The sequence below is a fragment of the Ochotona curzoniae genome, unplaced genomic scaffold (assembly GCF_017591425.1).
Source record: "Ochotona curzoniae isolate NIBS_2020 unplaced genomic scaffold, NIBS_Ocur_1.0 contig_605, whole genome shotgun sequence".
NCBI classification, from domain to species: domain Eukaryota; kingdom Metazoa; phylum Chordata; class Mammalia; order Lagomorpha; family Ochotonidae; genus Ochotona; species Ochotona curzoniae.
This window is the reverse complement of record NW_024466491.1, coordinates 2286319-2311081: the sequence shown is the minus strand read 5'-3', so window position 1 is coordinate 2311081 and position 24763 is coordinate 2286319. Positions and strand designations below refer to the sequence as shown.

General features: G+C 67.1%; 2 protein-coding genes across 4 annotated transcripts; both read right to left on the bottom strand.

The window, feature by feature from the left end:
• Positions 1 to 1812: 1812 nt before the first annotated feature.
• REXO1 (RNA exonuclease 1 homolog) lies at positions 1813 to 15665 on the bottom strand. The gene is made up of 16 exons (XM_040990552.1): positions 15490 to 15665; positions 8633 to 10239; positions 8246 to 8350; positions 7533 to 7749; positions 6237 to 6406; positions 5218 to 5349; positions 4964 to 5087; positions 4400 to 4513; positions 4145 to 4282; positions 3907 to 4020; positions 3465 to 3538; positions 3263 to 3373; positions 3049 to 3164; positions 2820 to 2958; positions 2626 to 2746; positions 1813 to 2525 (listed from the first exon to the last, which is right to left on the bottom strand). Exons 1-16 carry the CDS (start codon positions 15641 to 15643, stop codon positions 2437 to 2439), a joined length of 3525 nt encoding a protein of 1174 aa, XP_040846486.1. The 5' UTR covers positions 15644 to 15665; the 3' UTR covers positions 1813 to 2436.
• On the bottom strand, positions 8247 to 23966 carry KLF16 (Kruppel like factor 16). 3 transcript variants are annotated; one of them, XR_005884871.1, is made up of 3 exons: positions 23412 to 23966; positions 17530 to 18699; positions 8247 to 8257 (listed from the first exon to the last, which is right to left on the bottom strand). XR_005884871.1 is itself a non-coding variant. In XM_040990553.1 (2 exons), the coding sequence occupies exons 1-2, from the start codon at positions 23917 to 23919 to the stop codon at positions 18398 to 18400; spliced, it is 810 nt and encodes a 269-aa protein (XP_040846487.1). In that variant the 5' UTR covers positions 23920 to 23966; the 3' UTR covers positions 17051 to 18397. The 3 variants fall into 3 exon arrangements, 1 of the variants encoding a protein (XP_040846487.1); XR_005884870.1 differs by lacking the exon at positions 8247 to 8257 and adding an exon at positions 8374 to 8385 and having other exon boundaries at positions 17330 to 18699; XM_040990553.1 differs by lacking the exon at positions 8247 to 8257 and having other exon boundaries at positions 17051 to 18699.
• Positions 23967 to 24763: the final 797 nt, after the last annotated feature.

Sequence of the window (24763 nt, the reverse complement as noted above, 5' to 3'; positions counted from 1 at the left end):
AGGGTGGGGCGGGGCCAGAACCTGGGGGCGGGGCCACAGGCGGGGTGGGGAAGCTGCCTGGGGGAAGGGTGAGGACTGGGCGGGGCCAGGACTTGGGGGCGCTCGAGTGGCTGGTCGGGGCACGTCCCAGGGCGGGAGAGGGGATCGGTACCGGATTGGGAGTGGGAGAAAGGCCGCAGGCCAGGCAGGACAGCCCGGGTACCTGGGACCTGTGCACCCCGGCTGCTGTGCAGGAGTGCACCGGGGTACGCGCCCGCCCACTTGCTCCTGTGTGTTACCTCAGCACTTCCCAGGTCAGCCCCGGCTGGGGGGCTGCCCAGGCACTGCGACCTTCCCGAGGGTGGGTGGGGTGTGAAGGGAGCACAGGGAAACAGGCCCCCTCAGGCGGGCTTCCTGGGTCACAGCACAAGCCTGGGCCCGACTGGCCCCGACAAGCTCCTGGGTCACCACTGTGGCCTCTCAGAGCTGCGGAGGGCGCAGGTGGCCACAGGGCTCCCTCTGACAGGAGGTGCAGGGGCTGCCGTCCTGGGGGACCCGGCCCGCCCCGAGGGGAGCCGGTTAGCCAGTGGGGAGCTGGGGGGCAGCTGAGGGAGCCCCCCAGGAACCTGAGGAGGGGCAGCTGAGCTGAGGGAGCTCCCCAGGAACCCGAGGAGGGGGCAGCTGAGGGAGCCCCCCCGCGGGACCTGAAGAGAAGCAGCTGAGGGAGCCCCCCGGGAACCTGAGAAGCACCTGAGGGAGCCCCCCAGGAACCTGAGGAGAAGCAGCTGAGGGAGCCCCCCAGGAACCTGAGGAAGGGCAGCTGAGGGAGCTTCTCGGGACCCTGAGGAGGGGCAGCTGAGGGAGCCCCCGGAGAATCTGAGGAGAAGCAGCTGAGGGAGCCCCCGGAGAATCTGAGGAGAAGCAGCTGAGGGAGCCCCCGGGAACCTGAGGAGAGGCAGCTGAGGGAGCCCCACGGGAACCTGAGGAGAAGCAGCTGAGGGAGCCCCAGGAACCTGAGGAGGGGCAGCTGAGGGAGCCCCCGGGACCTGAAGAGAAGCAGCTGAGGGAGCTCCCCGGGAACCCGAGGAGAAGCAGCTGAGGGAGCCCCCCGGGAACCCGAGGAGAAGCAGCTGAGGGAGCCTCAGGAGAATCTGAGGAGAGGCAGCTGAGGGAGCCCCCCGGGACCCTGAGAAGGGGGCAGCTGAGCTGAGGGAGCCCCCCAGGAACTCGAGGAGGGGGCAGCTGAGGGAGCCCCCCGGGAACCTGAGGAGAAGCAGCTGAGGGAGCCCCCCGGGAACCCGAGGAGGGGGCAGCTGAGGGAGCCCCCCGGGAACCTGAGGAGAAGCAGCTGAGGGAGCCTCAGGAGAATCTGAGGAGAAGCAGCTGAGGGAGCCCCCCGGGAACCTGAGGAGGGGGCAGCTGAGGGAGCCCCCGGGAACCTGAGAAGCAGCTGAGGGAGCCCCCCAGGAACCTGAGGAGAAGCAGCTGAGGGAGCCCCCCAGGAACCCGAGCAGGGGGCAGCTGAGCTGAGGGAGCCCCCCAGGAACCCGAGGAGGGGGCAGCTGAGGGAGCCCCCCGGGACCCGAGGAGGGGCAGCTGAGCTGAGGGAGCCCCGGGAACCCGAGCAGGGGGCCTCCCTGACAGGAGCGGCCCGTGGCAGAGGCCATGGGGAGGGTCCAGCAGCCTTGGGACTCGGGGACACTCTGTGGGTCATCAGAACAGCCCTCCCCTCAGGAGACCCCAGGCCCCCGAGACCCGTGCACCCCGACTGCCGTGCACGGGGTGCAGGGGGGAGCTGGCCCCTGCGACAAGAACGCCACCAGAGCCTGAGTGTTAAAATCCATACAAACGTGTTTATTCTGTCCCTGCCCGGGGTGGAGGGGTGGGGGTGGGGGAGGGCCCCAGATGGGGAGGCCGGGGTGCCAGCGGGAAGACAGTCGGGCGGGCGGCCCGAGCTCACAGAGGCCCGGATGGCGGAGTGTGTGCACGTGTGTGTGTCGGGGGTCGGGGGGTCTCCGGCCACCGCTGCCCCCCTGCCTGGAGTTGGGCTTGGCCGCCCCAGCCCCGTGGCGAAGGCGGCTCCTCTGGGTGGGGAAGGGAAGACGGTGCAAGTCAACAGGTTTAAATAAAGAATAATAAAAATAACCGTACAAAACACAACAGAGGCCCCAGCCCAGCAGCGGCCCCTGCACCCGGCCAGGGCTCGAGGCGCAGGGGGCGAGGGTCCCGAGGGTGCCGGGGGGTCTGGCAGCAGCAGTCTGCAGACGGGCGGGGGGCCTGGGGGGGGGCAGGGAGCGGGTGGGGGCTGGGCTGCCGTGCACTCTCCTGGCCGGCCGGCCCTGGCTCGTCCTGGCGAGGTGCACTGGGTTAGGTCTCGACATTTATTGCACTGTTTTGGAAGAGGCCGGGGGTGGAGGACGGGCCGGGGCGGCAGGAGAGGCGGGCGGCGGGCGGGGGTCATCGCTTGGTCTTGGCGTCCTCTCGGATCTTCCAGATGAGCAGGTGCATGCAGGCGCTGGCGTCCTCGCTCGAGCTGTGCCCGTCCACTGTGGGTGGACACGGTCAGTGCCCAGCCGTCCTGCGGGGCGGTGGGGGGGGCCCGGCTCCCACCCACCCAGACGCCCCGCGCTGGCCCCCCGCACTCACCGTTGTCCTGGATGATCTGCCTGAGGCAGTCGGCCATCAGATTGCGCAGGGAGCGCTTGTACGGCAGGCCCAGGCGGTGCGGGAACAGCACAGACGTGTCCACCACGGTGCGGTGGATGACCTGTGGGAGGGCAGGACTCAGGGCCGGGCCGGGTGGGACGGGGCGGGCAGGGCCAGGCCGGGTAGCTACCGACCTTGAGAGCCAGCAGGTCGCTCTGGAGGCTGTGTCCGATGAGGATGGTGTCGGCACTGAACATGCTCAGCAGGACGGCCTGCACGTCCCTCAGCGTGATGCTTACATTCGCCAGGTCGGCCTCGGTCACCCCGGAAAACCTGGCGAGGGCAAGGGGTGGGGGGGCCCAAGGCTCAGCGGGCACCAGGGGCCGGGCCGCAGGAGGAGGGGCTGCACCCCCCAAGACCTACCGGGTGTTGTAGTCCACAATCTCATTGTCGGGCTTGACGAAGGTGTCGTAGACCACCTGCATGTCGGTGTCCACCACTGTGACGCGGGTCAGCTCCAGGCCGAAGGTGGTATAGGACTGTGTGGGGCGGGGGGGGCACAGGCCTCAGACCCTGCCCTGGGGCCCTCCGCAGACCACCAGCACCCAGGGGCCCACCCCGAACCCCACGCACGCACCATCTCACAGTCGAGGGCGAAGATGCCTGCGTGAGCGTCTCCGGAGACCTCCTTCTCGAAGGTTTTCACAAAGCCCTCCAGGCAGTCCTTCCGGCCGTCCTGCACGTGTTGCTGAGGGCAGGGCGTGGGGGGGTGAGCGGCGAGCTGGCACACAGCGGGACATGGGGGTGCCGCCGGGGGAGGGGACCGGGGCCCGACTCACCTTGGCCACCTGGCAGCCCATGGAGCCGATGGCCGTGGAGCAGCACATGTACTGAGTCTCCCAGCCGCCAGCCACTGCCACGGCAAGACACAGAGCGGCTGGTCAGTGGCTTCCTGCCTGGGGAAGCACCAGTCCCTGTCCCTCCCAGGGAGTGGGGGTGTCTGGCAGGAACAGTCCAAGACAGGGCCAGGCGCCGTCTGGGGCCCCGTGGGGGTCATGAAGGCCTCAGCAGGCAGCAGGAGGCAGCCCATGTGCCCATGTGGGACGCACTGTCCAGATAAGACAGGAACAGTGTGGGCCCTGTGCCCAGTGTGCCCTGCAGAGGTGCGCCCTCCCCCGCCAGCGTAGGATGCAGGGGAGGAGGCCCTGACTCCCCCAACCCTGGTGGGGCCCCCTAGAGTACAGGATGCAGGGGAGGGGGTCCGGGTCCCCCTGGCCTGACCTCGGTTCCGGCGCAGCCGGCCCCAGTGGTAATTGCATTCCTCGTCGCGGATGCAGCGGCCGGAGGAAGACACGAGGTACTCGGCGCCACAGCGGCAGCAGATCCTGCAGGAAGCTGGGGTGCAAGCCCAGAGTGGCATGATGAGCCCAGCCCAGCCCGGCCCTCAGCACCCCCAGCCCCTGGCCTCCAGGACCGCCCCCCTCCGGGTCCTCAGCATCCCCGGCCTGGCGCGACTCACGATCCTTGGGTCGCTTCTCCTCGGCCGTGAAGATGACGGCGCCACCGGGCCGGTCCGGGTGCGGGAAGGGGTAGCCATTCTCTTTGAGCTGCTCCTCGGTCAGCAGGTATTCTCGGAGGCGGCTGTACAGGGCGGCACCTGCAAGCAGCCACAGCCCGCTCAGCGCGCCGTTCAGCCCCGCTTCTGCAGACAGGCCCGGGGTCGTGGGGGACAGGAAGGACTCGGCCTGTGGGCACCCCACAGTGTTGGGCTCACCTTTCAGATCTTCCACGCGGGGGCTGCTGGGACGGTTGAGCGAGAAGCTGGTCTTGGCAGCCAACCTGCCCCCCAGCACCATCTCATGGGACACGACCTTCCGGCCAGTGGGCTCTGCAGGGGGGTGGGGTGGGCTCAGCTCGATGGGGTGCACGCACGGCCACTCTGCACAGCGGTTCCCTGCCTCCCCCCACTCCATCTAGCATACCCCCATCAGGATACCCCTCCTGCTCGTGGCCTGGGGGAGACGGGAACAATCGAGCAGGCCTCTAATAGCTCTCGAGGGCCGGCTAGCAAGGGCCACTGGGGGGGGGTGTGCCACATACGGAGGCTAATGCAGGCGGGGACCCGGGGAGCGCGAGAAAGTGGGGTGGTGGGCCAGCTGCCACCTTAATGCAGGCTCTCGAGGCGGTAATGAAACGCCTGCCTCGCCCCCTTCTCCCTCCCCAGAGCTTAATGCACCCCGGGCCTCCTGCTTTGAAGAGGCCACGGCTGAGCAGCCATTAGCGCCGCCGAGGGTGTTAACAGCAAGGAGGGGCCACGCGGGGGGTGGGGGGTGCTCACTGCTGAGGCTGGGCACGGCGTTGGGCACCAGGCCCCGCAGCTTCTTGAGTGTGTTCACGGCGACGTTCAGGTAGATGTTCTTGCTGGGGCTGCGGTCATATGCCACCTTCTCTTCGCTCAGGGCCTGTGGGCAACGCACGCGTGCTGGGGTCTCCCGGTGGGTCCCTGGGGAGGCTGGCACCCACCCCAGCCTGCCTAGGGCATAGCACCAGCCTTCACCCTCCCCTCCCCTTCTTTTTTTTCTTAAGGCCTACCTTCTCCACGGCCTCCTCGCTGGAAGAGCAAGACTTGAGGCACTCCTCCAGGAACATGTTGAGATAGCGCTGGCGGATGGCTGTGGGGACCTTGCCTCCAAACTCTTTTGGGATAATGGGTTTCTTGAGGCTCTGGGAGGTGGCAGGGGTGACACAGAGACCCAGCAAAGATCAGCCAAGCATTCCTGCTGCATCCCCCCAGCACCAGCCCTGCCATCGACTCGGGCTACAAGTCAGAGAGCAGTGAGGGCCCAATGTGATGGCTCAAAAGACTAATCCTCCACTTCCAAGCACCAGAATTCTATAGGGGCGCTGATTCGTGTCCTGGCTGTCCCACTTGCCATCCAGCTCCCTGCCTGTGGCCTGGGAAAGCAGTCTAGGATGGCCCAAAGCCTTGGGACCCTGCACCCGCGTGGGAGACCCTGAGAAAGCTCCTGGCTTCACATCGGCTCAGCTCCGGCCATTGGGGCCATTTGGGGAGTGAATCAGCAGATGGAAGATCTTTCTATCCCTCTGCCGATCCTTTTCTCCAATTAGAAGAAAAAAAATCTTAAAAAAAAAAAAAAGAAAAGAAAAGGAGGGGAGGGTAAAGGCTGGTGCTATGGCCTAGCGAAGTTACGCTTCTGCTTGGGTCGCTGGTTCAAATCCAGGCTGCTCCACTTCCGAGCCCAGCTCCCTGCTTACAGCCTGGGAAAGCAGCGTGGGAGCCCTGGAAGAGGCTCCTGGCTTGGCGCCAGCCCAGCTCCGGCCGCTGTGGCCGTTTCAGGAGTGGAGCAGGTTGAAGGCCGCGTTCCTCTCTACACACCTGCCTCCGCCATCACTCACGAGGGACTGCGGCCCTCTCACAGCTGCCTGGAGCACTCGTGCCTCAGGGTCTAGCACTGTAGGGCAGTGGGTGCAGGCAGCGCTTGCGGTTCAGCCCCCTGGGAATACAGGGACATCTGGGTGGACCTGCCTGGCTTCTGTCTTCCCCTTCCCACCCCCCCCATGCACCCTGATAGGGGAGAGGAGCCGGCTACCTGCAGAGATGGGCTGTGAGCCACCCGCTTGGGGACCGTGGGGGTCGTGGTCTTGGACGCCATGCCTGCCAGCGTGCGTGTCTTTAGTGGCTGCCGACCGGGCTCGGGGCCAGGGGGCGCCTGGCTGTTGCTGCTGGCCGTGGGGGTCGTCCTCTTGGCGCCTGCGGGGGCTGGCGGGGCACGGGGGGAGAGGAGGTCCGTCACCGAGTTGCGCAGCACCAAGCAGCTGCGGTCGCTCAGGGCCAGGAGCATGTGCAGCTGCGAGCACAGGGGCAGCGGCTGGGCCGCGGCGCTGGGGCTGTGCAGCGACATGGGCTCTATTTGCGTGCACGCAAGGCCATGGGCATGGGCGGGCGGGCGGCAGGGGTGGGGGGCAAACACGACGCGGGCTGCGGAGGCCGGCTCAGGCGACGTGGGTGCGGGGGGCGCAGGGCGGGCTGGGCCTCTGCCACATGCTCCGGCCCCGACTCCGAGGCGCTGACGTCTGACGGAGGAAAGGCCCTGGCTCCGGGACAACGGAGCAGGGGCTGTAGGACGCCCCCCCACCTGCCCATTGTGACCTGTCCCCACTTGCCAATGGCCTTGAGCTCTGCCCCTCCCCCTGATGAGGTCACACACCCAGAGCCCCGCCCACAGCAGGCTGGGCAGGGCGGGGGAGGGGCCGCACTGGGGGCGGGGGCGGGGGGGGGAGTGGGGAGAATCCCTTAGTGCGAGAAAGGGCCTTGGGATGCCCCGGAAGCCACACAGCATGACACTCAGGCTCAGAAGTGACCCCAAGCATCTGTCCCCCAGCCCCCAGGCCCTGCCTCTACACCAGGGGTGGAACCAGAGGCATCTGCTTGTCCAGCAGCTCAGCTCCACAGAGAAGGGACCAGAGGCAGCAACCCTGCGTTCTGAGTGGGTGGGCACCCCCCAGCTGTAGACACAGGCCACCCCCTCCCACTCCTGCTGGCCTGACCTTCAGACAAGGCCAACCAAGGCGGCCAGAGCCTGTCCAAGGCCACAGCCCTCCCCCTCACTGCCAGCCTGCAGGGAGATCAGGCACCAAACCACCAGCCACAGTCCTCCCCCTCACTGCCAACCTGCAGGGAGACGTCAGGCACCAGCCCGTGCCCCCACCAAGGCCCACCGGGCCACCAGCCACTATGCGCCCGGCCTGTGCCCTGACTTTCTGTAAGGGCACACTGCGGGCTCCTTAAGGGTATAGGAGACCAACCCAATACGAGCAGTTCTCAGGACCCCCTCCCACATCCTCCCTGAGCCCAGGCTGGGAAGACAGCCGCTGGGACAACTCACCTGTAGCCAGTCGGGGGTTGGGGACGTGGGCAATCCTCCTCTTCTCGCCAGGGGCGGAGATATGGACGGACGAGGGCTTCTCCGGCAGCCGGGGCGCGGCCTGCAGCAGGCTAGCAGACTCCTTTTGCGCCTGCTGAGCCCGTCGGTAGCACACCTCCTGGGCGGTGGGGGGCCGGGCCGGGAGCCCCGCCATGGGGCCTCTCCTCAGGGGCTCCCCCTGAAGGATGATAGGAGATTCTAGGGCTTGCCTGTGGCCTTGGGGCCCCCAGGGTGGGCAGCACCAAGCAGGTCGCAGGCCAATGGGCCAGCGTTCAGGAGGTGGCCACACCACGTCCACGCACAACACAGCAGGCCCCCAGCTCCTGCTGCCTGACATCAGCGCGTCTGGCAGGCCAGAGAGGAGCCCCTGCCCTTATAGGCTCTCAGCTCCAATCCTATGCCACAGGGAGGGTCTCTGACAGGATAGGGCGGCTCCGAGCCTCTCAGACACCCCGCCCCCTGGCTCCTGGGCCAATCAACCCATCCCCTCCTGGCACTGGGACAATCCGAGGACAGGAAGTGGGCGGGATCCGCCTAGGAGGGACCGTGGGCAGTGCTGGATACAAGTTTGCCAAATGGAGCCACAGCACAGGCCTGAGGGCTCTAGGCCCCTGAGGGAGCCAGCTGGGGGGGGGGATCCCCTCTCCTCCTGGCCAGCCTTGAGCCTGGCTTACCTCCTTGCCTTGCTTGGCAAGATGGGCAATCCTCCTCCTCTGCCCGGGGAGCAGTGCTGGGGGGTCCATGCGGCCTTTCTCCTGGCTCTTGTCTTCCTTGGGGGGCTGCAACACAGCACAGATGCTCACCCCCAGCACACCTGGCCAGAACGACCAACCAACGGGATGGTGACTGCCTGAACCCCGGTCCCAGGGCCCCTGTCCCGGGGCAGCCTTTGGACAGGACGGTCAGCAGGGGATAGCCCACTGCCTGCTGGGACAGCAGCGTCAAGTGCTGTCAGCTTGGGGAAAGCTCCCTCTGGTGGCCCAGGGAGCACACTGCAGGAGGCTCAGGGCAGGGCAGGGTGCTGGCACCTGCTGGGCACGCAGTAGCAGGGCAGCCCTCACCTGAGGGGCCAAGCGGCCCTTGCCCTCGGGAGTGGGCTCGTTGAAGATGCGCAGACACTCTTCCATGGGGTCCGAGTCAAAGGCCACCTCCTTCTCCAGGGCAGAGTAGTCCAGGTCCTCGGAGGAGGAGGAGGAGGAGGACGACGAGGGGGAGGCTGGGGTGGGTGGCGGGGGAGAGGCCTTGAGGCGCTTGGGCGGGGAGTGGCCAGGGCTGGAGGAGTCTGAGTCCGAGTCGGAGTCGGAGCTGAGGTTGGGGAGGGCCGGGGGCCAGCCCCGTGTTGCCCCGGGTCCTGGGCCCGGGTCCTCATCCCCGCTCTCGTCCCCAAAGAGGTCAGCGTGGCTCAGGGCGCGTTTCTTCAGCTTGGGGGCATCCCGGGAAGTGCCCTCATCCAGTGAGCGGGCTTTGCGCCCTGCCAGCTTCCCAGACGAGGTCTTGGCACCACCCTTGCTCTCCAGCAGCATGCGGGGGCTGCTGGTGGGGCTCAGCTGGTGCCCGGGCCGGTCGGGCCTGCCCCCCTTCCCTGAACTGGCCGCCGGGCCGGCCGAGGATGGCTTTTTCTTGGTCATTTCCGGCCGCTCGGCCCTGGGCCGGGGGCTGCTGGCCGGCTGGCCCTTCTTCTCGGGGCCGAGCCCCTCCCTGGACCCCCCTCGGTCCCTGTCCTTCATTTTGTCTTTCTTGCGAGTGCTGTCCTTGGAGCCTGAGGCTGCGGGGACCCCACTCCTCTTCTTCTTGGGCTTCCCTTCCTTGGGGCTGCCCCGGTCCTGTGGGGTCCTGGCAGGGGAGCCAGACTTCCCGGGCGGATGGCCAAGGTCCTCCACGTCATACTGCACAGCCATCTCTTTGGTCTCCCGCGGGGCGCTGCCCTCCACAGCTGAGCCCTCCTTGGAGGCCTCCTTCCCAGGGGGCTTGCTCTCCGCCCCGGCCTTGTGGGGGCTGGCAGGGGCTGGGCTAGCATCGTCGTCGGAGTCAGAGAAGCGGGCCTCGCATGCACCTAAGGGCTCGCAGGGTCTCTTGAGTGCCGGGCTATAGGCCTCGCTGGTGCGGGAGCCACGGGGTCGCTTGTTCGACCTGCTCAGGTGCCGGGCCGAGTAGTTGGACAGGGGGTCGTACTCCAGGTCTGTGGACGGCTTGGAGTCGTCCAGGACGTACTTGCTGCTTGAGGTGGTGCGGCTGTAGCGCCGGGGCTGGCTCACGGCCTTGGGCACGTATTCCAGGGCACCATTGCCCCTTCCAGCCCTGCCTTGGCCCTGCTCCAGCGCTGCCAGCGAGTACTTGCTGTCCGGCTCTGAGGGGGCGGCCAGCGGGGTGGGCTGGTAGCCGCAGCCGCCGGGGTTGTAGTCAAAGGCCAGCTGGAAGGCATCTTCGTCCAGAGGGGAGGTGGGGCTGGCATCGGGGTCCCGGGGCGCCAGGGCCGAGGCCTCGTCTGAGCCGAGCTCCCGCGCCGTCTCAAGCAGCTCCACCTCACTGCGCACGGCCTCGATGGCCTTGTTGACCAGCTCCAGCTCCAGCATGTCCACATGGGGCTCGGCCTCCCGGCCCAGGGAGCCATTCTCCCGGTGGGTGGGGGGCTTGGGCAGCTCGGGGTTGCAGGGGTCATAACACAGCCCTGTGGAGGAAGAGGAGGGAAAGGCCTGTTATAGGGTGCTTCCTGGGAACCCCTGGAGCCAGGGATGAGCACCCCTGGCCAAGTCGGATGGTGGATGGGGCAGGAGATACCAACTCCAGCATGTGACAAGGACAACCCTGCAGCGTCCTCTCTCTGCCATCGCCCTCACACACAGCTGCCACCCCCACCCGAGCACACCAGGGGACAGGGAGGACAGTGCGGCCTCTGCAGTCACCCCACACCAGCTGCCCAGTGTGTGCGACCCCAAATGTGCACATAGGCACGGTCAAGTCAGAGCGACTGGTCGGGGCGAGGGTCAGGTGCCCCCGGGGCTGAGGGCTACAGCCTAGGCCCCTGCGTGCTCCAGCCACTGGCGCCTTTCTGGGCCACCATGGAGCTCCGGGGTCCCCTTCCACCACAGCCAGACTTGGCAGGCAGCCCCAGACGAGGCTTGGGGCTGGCGGGGGAGGGAACATCTCAGGAGCAGCTGGGAATGGCCTCTGCCTTCAGAAAGCTCATGCCTGGGCCCCAAGGGGGCCAAGAGCAAGATGCCCCTCGGCCAGTTGTCTCCAGTGTTGGGGTGCTTGCAGCACGCAGCTGGGGCAAGAGGCTTGGCACAGGACCTGCTCCCAAACTGCTGACTGGGAGGGGCAGCAGGGTCCTGGGGGCCATCAGCTGACACCCCCTGGGAATGTACCCCCTTGCCGTGCTCCATGCAGCAAGTGGACCCTAGGGGGTTGGCTAGGGTCTCCCTGGGTGTACCCAGTAGGTACTAACACAGATGAGAGGACAGTCACTCGCAAAGGCCACTGCTGGCCACAGGGAGGGAGGAGGGAGAGGATGGCCCACACCCAGCCATCCCCTACCCAACCCTGGGGACAGTGCCCTCTGCTGGAGCTGTGGCCACCATGGTACAGCTGGCCAGCTGCAAAGAGGGGGCGGCACCCTGCCACCCTGCATGCCCCATGCCCTAGGGGCTGCGGCATCCTGGGCAGGGAGCTGCGGACAGGATACTGGGAAGAGGTGTACTCACAGGGTCAGAGCCAAGTCCCCGAGGGCTGCCTGGGGACCCCCACCATGGGCAGCCCAGCTGGGCTTTCACATAAGTTCCCATGAGGGCAGCCTGCACGTGCCCCACCCCGGGAGCAAATATGTATCCATCAACAGCATTACCTGACACATCAGGGGGTCAAGGGCATCTGAGATGGGCCAGCCTCCCCAACCCTCCTCTCACAGTCCTCCAGGTCCCCTGCAGGCCTACAGGGCACCCAGCTCGGAATCCAGGACATGGGAGGGAAGGGGCAGCATGGGCTCTGCATGCAGGGGAAGGTAGGGCGCCGGCTGCCCTGCACAGTGGACAGGATGGGATGTGTGACCACGAGCAGTGCTGGGACAGCTGCAGTGGCGGGGCAGCAGTCAGCCCAGGTCTTGGGAATGAATGACAAGTGAAGGCCGGGCCAGTGGCCAGCCCCCAGGTCTGAGGGACACGGCTCAGCTGTACCTGCTGCAGCCACAAGTCGCCCCCTTGTGGTGCAGTCACCCCACAGGAGAACCTGCCCAGCACCACAGGTCTAACCTGTCACAGCCCTAACCTGCCTGCACCCCCTGCCCTTCAATGCTGGGGCACACAGCTGGATAAAGCCTGGCCCAGAAAGGGGCCCCCTTCCTCCAGCTCCCCTTGCTGTTGTCCTGCTCCCCGGGAAGTCACCGGCCTCCCACTGCAGCCTGGGCGACCCACTGCTACACGAGCCACCATGGGGCCCACCGAGGACGGGCACGGAGCAGTGAACCCACGTGCCTCGGGCGGCTGTCCTGCCCTGCCCTGCGACCATTGCTGCCTCCTGCGCTTTGCACTAACACTGTCTTTTTTTTTTTCTCTTTCTCTTTGAAAGATTATTTATTTGAAAGGCAGAGTTAGAGAGAGAGAGAAGAAGAGAGATTTTCCACTCACAGGTTCTGTGTACAAATGGAGCTGAGTCAGATGGAAATCGGGAGCCAGGAGTTTCTTCCCGGTTCCCTGTGTGGCTGCAGGGCCTGGTTATGCGGACCAAATAGGAAGCAAGCTCGAGTTCACGTGGGTGTCAGCACCACAGGTCAGCCCTCTTTTGTTTTTAAGATTCATCTGGCAGGCCTGGCGTGGTAGCCTAGTGGCTAAGGTCCTCACCTTGCACGCACCAGGATCCCATATGGACTCTGGTTCTAATCCTGGAGGCCCGACTTCCCATCCAGCTCCCTGCCTGTGGCCTGGGAAAGCAGTGGAGGACGGCCCAAGGACTTGGGACCCTGCACCCACGTGGGAGACTCGGAAGAGGCTCCTGGCTCCTGGCTTCGGATCAGCTCAGCTCCGGTCATTGCGGCTGCTTGGGGAGTGAATCAGCAGATGGAAGATATTCCTCTCTGCATATCTGACTTCCCAATAAAAACAAATACAATCTTTTTCCAAAATAATTCATCTGGCACAGCAACACAGAGTAAGGGAATACAGCTCCCAGGTATGCTGCCTTACTCCCAGCGAGCCAGGGCCGGGCCAGGCCGCAGCCACCACACCATCAGGGTGTCCCTTGCCGAGGCCCCGGCCCCCAGGACTGAGGGTCAGTTAGGGGAGATGGGTGGGTGGGCACATGGGAGCCATGCCAGGGCCTCCTTGAGCACTGCCCTCCCGGGGAGCTGAGGACACAGGGGGAGCCCGCGGCTGTTGTGGCCACGAGGGGATACAGAGGGAGGGACAGTGTGTTTAGGGATGGGAATGGAGGCCGGGGTGTTGCTGTTTTCACCTCTGAGCCCGGCACCCCTGTCCCGCCCCTGCAGGCCAGTAGCACCACGAGGTGTCATCTGGTGCCTCTAGGGAAGGGCACATAGCGAAGAGCCGTCACCCCGTGACAGGATGTACCCCAGGGCATCTTCATCAAGGTGGCTGCAGGCTGAGCCGACCCAGAGCCAGTCACTGACAGCTGCCAGGACCACTGCCGGGTGCAGGTGGGGTGGAGACGGCAGCTCTCCCTGGGAACAAAGATCCGGACACAGCAGGACCAAACTTGGCCTGGGACCCTCGCATACAGGTGGACCCGTGGCATACAGGTGCCAGGCCGGGGGCAACTTAAAATGCTTCTCTTGGACCTGGCACGGTAGTCTACTGGCTGTCCTCAACTTGAACGCAACAGGATCCCATATGGGTACCGGATCTAATCCCAGTGGCCCTGCTTCCCATCCAGCTCCCTGCCTGTGGCCCGGGAAAGCAGTGGAGGACGGCCCAAAGCCTTGGGACCCTGCACCCGCGTGGGAGACCCAGAAGAGGCTCCTGGCTCCTGATCGGCCAGCACTGGCCACTGCGGTCACTTGCAGAGTGAATCATTGAACGAAAGATATTTCTCTCTGTCTTTCCTCCTCTCTGTAAATATCTGACTTTGAAATAAAAATAAATTAAAAAAAAAAAAAAGGAACCCCATTGGGATGGGCATTGTGGCGCAGTGGGTACAACTGCTCTCTGTGGTGCCAGCCATTGGTTCAAGTCCTGGCTGCTCCACTTTCCCATCCTGCTCCCTGCTGATGCACCTACGAAAGCCGTGGAGGACAGCCCAGGTGCTGGGGGTCCCCTGTGGCCCACAGATGGTGCTGCTGGCTTCGTCCTGGCCCAGCCCTGGTTGCGGCCGCTTGTGGAGTGAAGCAGCAGACGGGAGACCTCGGCCTGTGTAAACTGCCTTTCAAACATGTGCCTTTACGCGGGGCGGAACCAACCGCGCTTCCAGGAAAGCTAGGCACGCCTGGGGCTCCCTCCCTCACCCCATCTCCAGCTGATCAGGCCTGCAGGACAGAACCTGGCAGCAAACCTCCCCTCCCTGGAGAATGCTCGCATGCAGCTGGGGGACACAATGACAGCAGGTGTGAGTTAGGGGGAGGACAGGCCCCCCCAGGCCAGCCCGCCTTCAGGACCAGGAGGGACCACAAGCCCTGGCATGAACGACGCGGCTCCAATCCCACTGCTCCTCCTCAGAGTGTATGACCCCTCCCTGGGGGCCTCTTCACGGGCAGCAAGGAGCCCTGCCTCCACACCCCCATCAGCCTAGGGGGACACACACACACACACTCAACAAAGACCAGACTTGCTGCTGGCCTGCCTCGGTCACCGGAGACCTGGGCAGGTGTCAGGGACAAAGGATGTCAGGAGCCCACAGGGGTCCGGCGCAGAAGCAGTCCCGCCTGTGCATTATGGCGCCCTCGCAGCAACAGATGGGGCTCAGAGAGGCTCAGTGACATGCACAGGGTCCAGGGTGCAGGTGAGGGTCCATGGGGAGGCCTAGGGCACGCACGGGTCCGGGGTGCAGGTGGGGTCCATAGGGTGGTCTAGGGTGCACACGGGTCCGGTGGAGGTGGGGTCCGTGGGGAGACCTAAGGTGTGCACGGGCCCAGGCGGAGGTGGGGTCCATGAGGAGACCCTCGAACATGCATGGGGTCCAGGGTGCAGGTGGAGGAGGGGGTCCCCGGGGAGGCCCAGGGTGCGCACGGGGTCCGGGGTGCAGGAGGAGGTCCCCGGAGAGGCCCAGGGTGCGCACGGGGTCTAGGGTGCAGGAGGAGGTCCCCGGAGAGGCCCAGGGTGCGCACGGGGTCTAGGGTGCAGGAGGAGGTCCCCGGAGAGGCCCAGGGTGCGCACGGGGTCCGGGGTGCAGGAGGAGGTCCCCGGAGAGGCCCAGGGTGCACACGGGGTCCAGGGTGCAGGTGGAGGAGGGGGTCCCCGGAGAGGCCCAGGGTGCGCACGGGGTCCAGGGTGCAGGAGGGGGTCTTCGGGGAGACCCTGCGATGTACACGGGGTCCGGGGTGCAGGAGGGGGTTCATGGGGAGACCCTGCGATGTGCACGGGGTCCGGGGTGCAGGAGGGGGTTCATGGGGAGACCCTGCGATGTGCACGGGGTCCGGGGTGCAGGAGGGGGGGGTTCATGGGGAGACCCTGCGATGTGCACGGGGTCCGGGGTGCAGGAGGGGGTCTTCGGGGAGACCCTGCGATGTGCACGGGGTCCGGGGTGCAGGAGGGGGGGGTTCATGGGGAGACCCTGCGATGTGCACGGGGTCCGGGGTGCAGGAGGGGGTTCATGGGGAGACCTAAGGCGCGCACGGGTCCAGGTGGAGGCGGGGATCCCAGGGGAGGCCCGGCGATGCGCACGGGGTCCGGGGCGTGCAGAGGCACGGGGCACGACAGACGGGCGCCCCCAAGCCCCGTGTGGAGCAGGCTGGGCCTGGCCAGCGGACGGACATTACCTGCTGCCGGGGACGCCGCTCCGCCCCCGGGCGCCCCGAGGCCCCGGGCTCCGCGGTGCCGGAAGTGACAGTAGGGCCGGCGGCAGGGTCCTCCGGGTTCCCCGGCCCAGTACGGGCAGTCGATGGCCCGGAAGAAGCCAGTGGAACGCAGCATGGTCGGCCGGGAGCCGCCGGGCCCCGGGACCCTTCACTGGCGCCGCGGTCGCCTCCGCCGCCCGCGCCGGGACCCCGCCGCCGCCATCTTGCTCCAAGGCCCCCGGGACGCCGCCGCAAGGGCCCCCGGGAGCTGCTGCCCACAGCGCGCCTGCTCAGAAACGTGGGTCCCCGCGAGACGCCGCCGGGACGCGAACCCGTGCACCGAGACACGCAGCGGTAGCAGAGCGTCGGGAGGGCGTGGGCTGCACTGCGTGCGACCTCCGGGAGGCTCGCCGGCGCCGGGGGCCGGACCAGCGCGGCGGATGCAGCGCCATCTTGAGCCCCGAGCGCCTTGTGCTGCCTGAGCTGTCCTCGGCGCGCCTGAACAAAACAAAGAGAAGCCCGCCCCACCTGCGCTGGGTGGGGTCCCGCCGCGGCTTGTTTGCATCTCATTAGCATATCCCTTGGGGTGCGCTCTGCTGGGCCGGGGAGACCTGCGGTCAAGGCTGCAAGTGGGGAGAGCGCAGTGGGAGTGTGGAGGAGACGGAGGGTATGGGGATGTGGAAGGTTCTGTCTCCAACCCTAAGGGAAATAGAAGTCTCCATTAGCCCGTAAACAGTTGATGGGACTTCGGTATTTTTTTCCATGCTCCTTTTCCTTAAGCGCTCATTGCTTGCCCAGTGCGTCCGAGGGACGAGGCCACTGTGAACGAGGAACTGAGGTCGCCTCTGGAGAGGTCAAGCTTGAGGGCCCGAGTGGCTAAACATCCTGCTCCGTGAGCACCGGCTGTGCTGTGGCACCCCCAAAACTTTTAAATCTTAAGCCTGTAATTTGGACATCATCCGGCACATGCACTATTGGCAACAGTAGAGGGAGCCCGTGTGTCCGGCAAGGGGAGGACAGACGTGGGCAGGGCGGCAGGAGGGGACAGGAGGGGACGGGGGACTGGACGCTCCCGAGCACAGGTAGCAGGAATCCAGCTGAAGCGCAGTGCAGCCAGGAGGACCTCATTGCTTCGATGTGCAGCCCCCCTGCCCTGCCCCTCGGGTGGGCTGTGGGGCAGCCGCGGCGTCTTCTTCTGGGACCCGGGTTGTGGCGCACCCCCACCTCCTCTCACCCCTCAGGGAGTGGGGGGCCGGGTGCACAGTGAGCGTCCGACCTGGACAGGGGTTACCTGGCAGGGAAGGGGAGACGCTGGGACAAGACCCCCCCCCCAGCAGCACCCCACACCCCCAAGCTCGTGCCGGATGCGTCGGTTGCCCGGTAACCGGGTAGTGAGGCTTTGGGAGGGGGGGCGCATTGCGCAGCTGCCAGCAAGCCCCTACTCCCACCCGGGGCCTCCAAGCTGTGGGTGTGGGCGGGTCTGATGGGGCAGGCATGTGCACGTGCGCGCAAGGGACAAATCATCACACCACACACTCCGGGCGAGTTTACAAAAAAAAAAAAAAGGGCTTTATTAATTAAATACAATGGTAAGGGCAAGCGGGGTGGGGGAGGGGCTGCACCCACAGAAAACACAAGCCCCTCATGGGGAACCCCTTCCCTCCCTGCCCACTGCTTCATGGCTGCAGCGAGGTCCCAGGGGGCGGCACGAGCGCACGTGTGTCCAGGCTTGTGGACAGGGGAACCCTGGCCCCTGCAGTGCCCTATACCCGGTGCCGCCAGAGCACCCTGCAAAGGAAACCAGGGCCCCCCGCTGGCGTACGCCCACGCCCAGGAACTAAGGCATCTCACTGGGGCTGCCAAAGAAGGGGGACCCAGGGGAGTCCCCCGTGGACACTGCCAGCCCGGCCAGCTCCAACAGTTGTGCTCTAATGCTGCTCCCGCCTCGCCCCCAGGGTGGGTGTGTATGGGACGGGGAGTCTGTCTGGCCCCCGCCCGTCTTCCCACACACCAGTACCCTACTGTGGGTATGCACGCAGAACCATCGCGGGTCCCCAAAGTTCTCACCCCCAAGTCCATGGCCGGGACCTCAGGCAGCCCCTGTGAGGTTGGTGAGACACCCCCCCCCCGGGGGATAAAAAAGGATTGATGCCTGAAAAAATACTCTACCCGCCCCACAAAAAGAAGACACACCCACGAACTCTCCCAGTCGCCCGGAGCCCCTGGGCTTCCCCTGATTGTCACACAATTCCACAAGGCCAAAGTCGAGGGGGGGGGGCAATCCAGCGAGGGAGTGGGCACGGCAGGCCGCCCCCACCCCTCCCCTGCCACACTCTTTGGATGAACTTGTTTCTCATCCCCCCGTCTCTTTCCCACAGTCTCAGAAAACTGGGACCCGGATCCTTCTAGAAATCCTAGCAGCTGCCCAGCCCCGCCCGGAGCACTGGGGGTGCCAGGCGGCCCCTCCCGTGAGCAGAACCTAGGGACACCTGAGATGGGGGGGACGGCTGTCCAGGCTGCGCCCCGCCCCTAATTTCCCTGAACATACACAATGGCTTTTAGTGGGGGGTTAGAGGGGGAGGGACGGCAGGGGGAGGGCGGGACAGGGTTGCCCACCAGGGCTCCATGTTCACAGGGTGGAGTGAAGTGAACAGTTGTGGCTTTGCGCAGACAGCTGCCCGCGCCCTGGGCAGGCCGGGCTGGCCATCCCCTGTCACCTGGACAGGGCCCCCTGCCTGGCTTGCTCCAGGCGGGCAGGGGTGTCCGCAGTGTCCCCGCCTGGCCCTGGACACAGGCTTGTGTGTGTGTGTCCTCACGTTGCTGGTGGTCCAAGTGGAGGCGCCCCAGCAGCCGGGTGGGGTGGGGATGGGCACACGGAAGCACGGGCCCTCTACAGGCCTGCAGGAGCCGGGCTGGGCGCAGGGCTGGGCGCGGGGCTGCCGGCCAGCGAGTCGTTGGGCGAGCCACCGCGCGAGCCGCCTCGGGTGCCGGGACGCCGGAGCATCTCCGGACGGAAGCCGGGATGTCGCCGTGCGTGCTTGGTCAGATGGTCACTGCGAGTGAAGCGCTTGCTGCACAGCGGGCAGGGAAATCGCTTCTCACCGGTGTGCGTCCGATGATGGCGGGCCAGCTCGTCGGAGCGTGCAAACTTCTTCTGACAGCCTGGCCAGTCGCAGGCAAAGGGGCGTTCACCTGGAGAGGGGCAGGCGAGAGGAGGACAGGTGGTGGTCAGACAATGCACTTCAAACGCGTCAAGAATGCTGACCGCAACCCCAACCCGCATCCCTGTCAGATCTCACCTGGTCATCCCACAGGGACCCAGAGCAGGGATACCGGCCAAGTGGGTGTCCAGGGGGTTGGGGACAGAGAAAGATGGGAAAAGAATTTCCCTTCTCCACCCCCACTGCCCGCCCACCCACCGACCGGCCATCCGAGACCCCACCAACGGCCCCGGTATGCGCTTCCAGGCGCAGCTGCAGCCTGCACGGGCTGTGGGACTCGGGTTCCCGGAGTGGGCAGCGTGGGGAGCCCAAGGCACCAATGGCCGGCCGCTTGGGCGGGAAGGCGCAGAGAGGCGGGGCCTCCGGGAAGGGGCGGGCCTCCAGGAGGCGACTTCCTCCACAGACCCCTCCCGCCGTCCATGCTGCGCCTCCCCCATCCTGTCCCGACCCCCACCGTCCTCCCCAACCCGTGTGGAGGGGGTGGTCTCTGCTCTAGAGGCGGCTGCGGTATCCTGCCCCAGGTCTGAGACAACCGTGTGGGTGACACCTCCTCAGGGTCAGGGTGGTCTCCAGTACAGGTCGGCCCCACCCTGCCCATGGGGGGCTCTGTAAATGCCTAAGATTTTAAGGGGTGGGGTCGTACGCGGGCAACGCTTCTCCCCCCCCCCCCATCACGGGGTACTGGCTGTAATATCCCCCGGACCCCGGGGTACAGCAAGACCCGAGCCCCAGAGCTGCAGGAATCCTTAGGAAGATGGTCCCCTCGCAGGTCACAATTCAGAAACAGAACAGACCTACAGCAGCTAGCCCAGGGTGGCACCTGCCACGGCCCCTCCCTCATCACGCCCATGGTGAAGGATGGGAGGGCGGGGGTCTCAGCCGGGCAGTCCCCCACCACAAGCACACACAGATCCCAGGAGGCTGGGGAGCCACAGGCAGATGCACCAATCTGCTTGCAGCACAGTTGCGCCCCTCCCCAACACACACAGGGGACAAGGCCCAACTGCACCCTAGGGGACTGTCACTCCCAACTAGGACAGCCCCAGGGCCTCAGGCTGGAGGCGGGCGAAGCAGTAATAGCGTGTAGTGGTGGGGGTGGAAGTGAGCAGACCCCGGGTGGGGGAGTCACACCTCTCCTGGGGTGGGGGTGGGGGGGCAGGCAGCGCTGTCGCCATCTTCCTGCTAGGGCGCAGAGGCAGAAGGGGAGAGGGAGCAGCAGTCAGCTCACTTCCCCTTTTCAGGGTAGTGGGGCTGCTCCCTGCCTCCCCTCTTTTCCCCTCCTCCAGTTCCACTTTGCAGCGAGCAGGTTGCAGCCCAGGCAGGAGGCGCGCGGTGGTGCCAGCAGCACCCGCCCGCCCGCCAGGGCAGGGCGCACGCAGCCGCTGGGAACACAGCTGCCGCACGTAGCTCGGCGGCGGCGGGGACATCCCCAGCCAGCCCCGCTCACGTGGTCCCCTCTCCCGCCAGGGCCAGGGGGCCCCGGGCCAGGGTCGCTTCTCCAGCTCTGGGCGCTTGCCAGCCCCCGCCCCATGCCTAGTGGCTGGGGCGCCGGCACGTGAGCCTGTGGGTGGCGGCACGGGGTGGAGGGAGGGGGTGCGCAGCTTCCCGTCCCCCCTCCTCCGCTCCCCTGCAAGCCGACCGCCTGCAAAATGCCAGGCTTGGCCACCCTGGCTCTCGCAGGGGCGCAGGGGGGAGGGGATGCGCCGAGGGGAGAGAGCTCTATGCCCGCCTGGCTACCTGGCAGGAACGCGCGGGCGGCGCCAGAGGAGAGGTGGATGCGGTGGTGGGTGGGGATCGCAGAGGAAAGGCCCGTGGGGCGGGGCCACGCTGGACTTGACCCTCTGACTCAGGCTGGGCCCCGGGTGAGCTAGGGACAGCGGGGCGGCTCGGCTCAGCGCCTCAACCTGCTGGCAGGGTCTGGCTTCCTCAGGGAGGAGGCAAGCTGGCTCCCAGGGGGTGGGCTGGGGGGCTCCTGCTGGAGGGAGGAGAGCAGTCCCAGACCAGGTGAGGCACAACCTATGAGGGAGCCATGAGGGGTGTGGTCAAACACCCCAAACTTCCCATGTGCCTCAATCCTGCATAGGAACCTCCCATCCCTCCCCCGCCCCTAGCCCACCACCCAGGATCAGCCCGCACCTCTGCATGGAGGCAAGTCTCTACCTACTAAGGGATCAGTGGTCCCCCCCATACTCTGCCAGCCCCCCACCCGCCACAGCTGACAGCACGCCCCCTCCCCGGTTCCCACTTCTAGGGAGACAGTCCCTTTCTGCTTGGTATCACCGCCAGCCAACTCCCAGCCCATCTGGGCAAACCTTTATCAGGGAGCCAGGGTGGGGTGGGGTGGGGGGTGGTTATCACCCCCTGCAATGCTGGGGACCCTCCCCACCCCCAGCAGCCAGGGGCACCTACTTACTACTGCCTGTGCCAGCTGCTGTCGCACCCAACGCCCCCGCCCCACCCCGGCTGGAAGGAGGCGGGGGCAGTGTGCAGGACTGGGGCTGGGTCTATCTGGAGTCTCTTCACAGAGCGGGGTTTGGGGGAATGACGCAATGGGATCAGACCAGGGGTCCGTCCACCCAAGGCCCAAGGCTTTCCCTCCCTCCCAGCCCCTCTCCCACCCTAATCCCTTGATGGGTAAACGGATTTGCCCTGCCTCCCAGCTCCCCACACGCAGGATTAAACACTCAACAACCCTCCACCTTGCTTGGAACCCCCTCCCCACCTCCACACCCCAGGGCCTTTGGTGGGGGGGGGCACAGTTTCCAGGCCCACCCTCCTCCTCCTCCTGCCATCAGCAATCCTGTCACCAGCCCCTCCTCCACAAGGGGCCCAGCCCAGGCGCAGCACACAGTAGGTGCTTAACACAGAGCACAGAATAGCTGGGGGTTCCGGGAATACTGACGTGCAGTGGGTGGAAGTGGGCACCCCCACACACACTCCTGGGGGGCTCAGTGGGGGCGCTCGGCTCCCAGGGGCAGAGTAGAGGCAGGCAGCAGGCGGCAGCCAGCCTCTCTCTCTCTCCCCGCCCCCGCCCCATCGCCGGCTCTCAGTATCCACGGCAACGGCGTCAACATCTCCCAGAGCTTCAGAAGTCCCTCCCGCCCCACGCGGGAGGCTGGGGGCTGCTAGGAGGGTTGGGGGGGGACAGGGGGCAGGCACAGGGGGGGCCACAGCTCTTTTGTTGTTGTCATTCCGCTAAGGGCAAACCACTGCCTTAATCTATTCACCTGTGAGATGGGCTTAAGCAAAAAACGTCCCCAGGCAAGGGTGGGCCCCTCTCCCAACCCATCCCCTCCCCCTCCCCACCACACACACCCAGGTTTGTGCAAATGCTGGTGCCCAACTGCCAGCACCTCACCAGCTCCTTCCAACACGCGGCTTTGCCCTTCCTGGCGTTCCCTCCCACGGGGAGCGGGGTGGGAACCCCGCACACCTTCCAAGGACACGCGCTGGGGGACCTGAAGTCACCAGCACACGGCGGTGCCTCCCTCAGGTGGCCGACTCGAGCTGTTATTACAAGGGGGGCTTGGGCATGGCCCAGGTTCCCACCCTGATGGCGGAGGTGGTCTGCCCCTCCTCCCCCTGCCCCCAGCACAAGGCCTGGAAGAAACTAAACTTGCCAGCATACTGGCAAGGGGAGGGAGGTCAGGGGTCGGGCCCCCTCACCCTCTACTTGGGGCAAACTCATCCCCAAACCATGGGGGGCTTACCCTAACACCATCTCACAAGCACTCAACATCTGGAACACCTCAGGCACCCAGAGCCAGCCCAGGGGGTGCGCCCTACCTAGAGAGCCTAGAAACCGCCTCCAGAAGCCAATGTGGGGAGACCCTTAAACCCAACCAGGACCCACCCGCCCCCTGCGTTCCTCTCCACCCTTGCTAAAGGCACGGGGGTCTCAAGCGGAACGCCAAGGACCACGGAGGGAGCAGAAAAGGTGTCCACAGCAGACGGACAACCACGTGTGTGTGTGTGGGGGGGGGGAGGCTGGCCCCAACGCTCCCACAACGCCTCCCGCCTGGATCCCAGGTGTGTGGGTGGAGTTGGAGGAGCCCGGTCCTCCCCTCCACCGCCGGCTGCTCCCCTTTGGCGCACGACTCCCAGCCCCACCTCGTGAAAACGCGGAAAGATCGGCAAGAAAACTCGCCCGGCACCCACAGCCTGGCGCGGCTCCAGGGGCTCGTGCGCCCTCCCGGGAGAATCCGCGCGGCCACCCCAAGAGGCAGCGGACGATCCGGCTCCTCCACCCCCCTCACCCCCCACCCTGGGGCCGGATGCTGCAGTCAGGGTGCCCATCACCCAGCGGAGAAGGCAAAAAGGGAAACGAGAGGCCGGCCCGCGGCCGAGCACCTCCTGGGGTGCCCAGTCTGGCCAGGCCGTCCCAAACGCACCCCCGACCCCCGGGTTCGCGGACGGACCCCGCTGCGCCCCGCCAGCCCGTGGAGCCGGGGCCTGGCCATCCCCGGCCGCCCTCCGCGCGCCGTCCGACCGCGTGGCCGCCACGCCCCCCCCTCCGGCGCGCCCCACCCACCGGGGCCCCGCCCTCCCGGCCGGCGCGGGCGCGCCCCCTCCCCGCCCCCCACGCGCCACGCAGTTTCGGGGTCCCGGCGGCGGGGGAGGGGGGCCGTGAGAGGGGGGGGGGACCGAAACGCATAGGCGACCCGTGGCCACCGCGCCACTCACCTGTGTGTGTCCGCAGGTGCGACTTGAGGTGCGAAGACTTGTAATAGGCTTTGGCGCAACCCGGGAAGGGGCAGCGGTGGCTCTTGGCGGCGGCGGCGGAGGACGAGGAGGAGGAGGAGGAGGCGGTGGCGGGTGCAGCGCCGGGGGCGCGGCCAGAGCCGGGAGACGAGGCGGTGGAAGAGGAGGAGGCGGGAGAGGCGCCCCCCGGGGCGACCGAGGGCCCGCCGCGCAGGTCGGCCAAGATGCTGGCGGCCAGCAGGTGGGGCGCGGCGGCTGCCGGGGCCCCGGAGCCCGAGCCGAGGTTCAGCGAGGTGGGAGCCGGCGGAGGTGGGGGCGCCGCCGGGGCCCCGGGCGGGGCGGCCTCGCGGCGTGCGGCACGCACCTCCAGGCCAGCGGTGGGGCCCGCGCCCTCGGGGCCGGGCCGCCCGCGGTGCACCACGGCGCCCGAAGAGATGGCCATGAGCACGTCGGCGGCGAAGTAATCCACGCACGCCACGGCAGCCGACATGCCGGGCTAAGGGCGCGCGGGCCGGTGGAGGAGAGGAGAGCGGTGCCCGTCCGGCCGGCGGCGGCTACTTAAGTGCTGGAGGCGGAGGAGGAGGAGGAGGAGGAGGAGGAGGCCCCGGCGCGCGCCGCCGCCGCCGCCGCCACCCGCGCTCGGCCCGCCCCGCCCCGCCCAGCCCCGCCTGACGCGCCCTGACGCACCGGAGCCCGCGGGGGCGGCCACGGCCCGCCCCTCCCGGAGGACGCCCCCTCGGGGCGCCGCCGCCACGCCCCCCGCCCGGCGCGCCCTCCGCCCGCAGCCCGCGAGCCGCGCGCCGCCGCCAACACCGGGAGGCGGAGGCCCGGCCTTGGAGCCAGCCCCCGGGGCGCGCCCACCTCCTCGGCGCCGGAGAGCGTCCCGGCTAGATCCCCGAGTGCGCGCGCGCGCGCGCGAGCGCTCCGGACCCGCTTCTCGGGTGGGAAGACTCCCCGATCCTCACACGCCCACGAGTGGCCGGCGCGCCCCCTCTTTCCCTTCCCCGCTCGGACCCGGGCGCGCCCTTGCCTTCTCCCTCCCCTCCCACCCGGCGCACGGTCCCGCCTCCCTCGCGGGCGCGCCCACCCCCAACGCCGGAGCGCGCCCGGCCGGCCGGCGGGAGCCCGCCCCCTGCCCCGACGCTTCCACTTTGGCCCCGGGCGCGCCCCCGTTCACTTTGCAGGGGGGGGGAGGAGGAGGGCTGCGAACCCCACGTGGCCGGAGTGAGGGGGGGTGCGGAAGCTGCCGGCCCCGCCCCCAGGCCACGTGCGCGACCCTCCCCCCCTCCCCACCTCTGCCGGCTTGGGCCCTACTTTTCCGCCCCTTGCTTCCT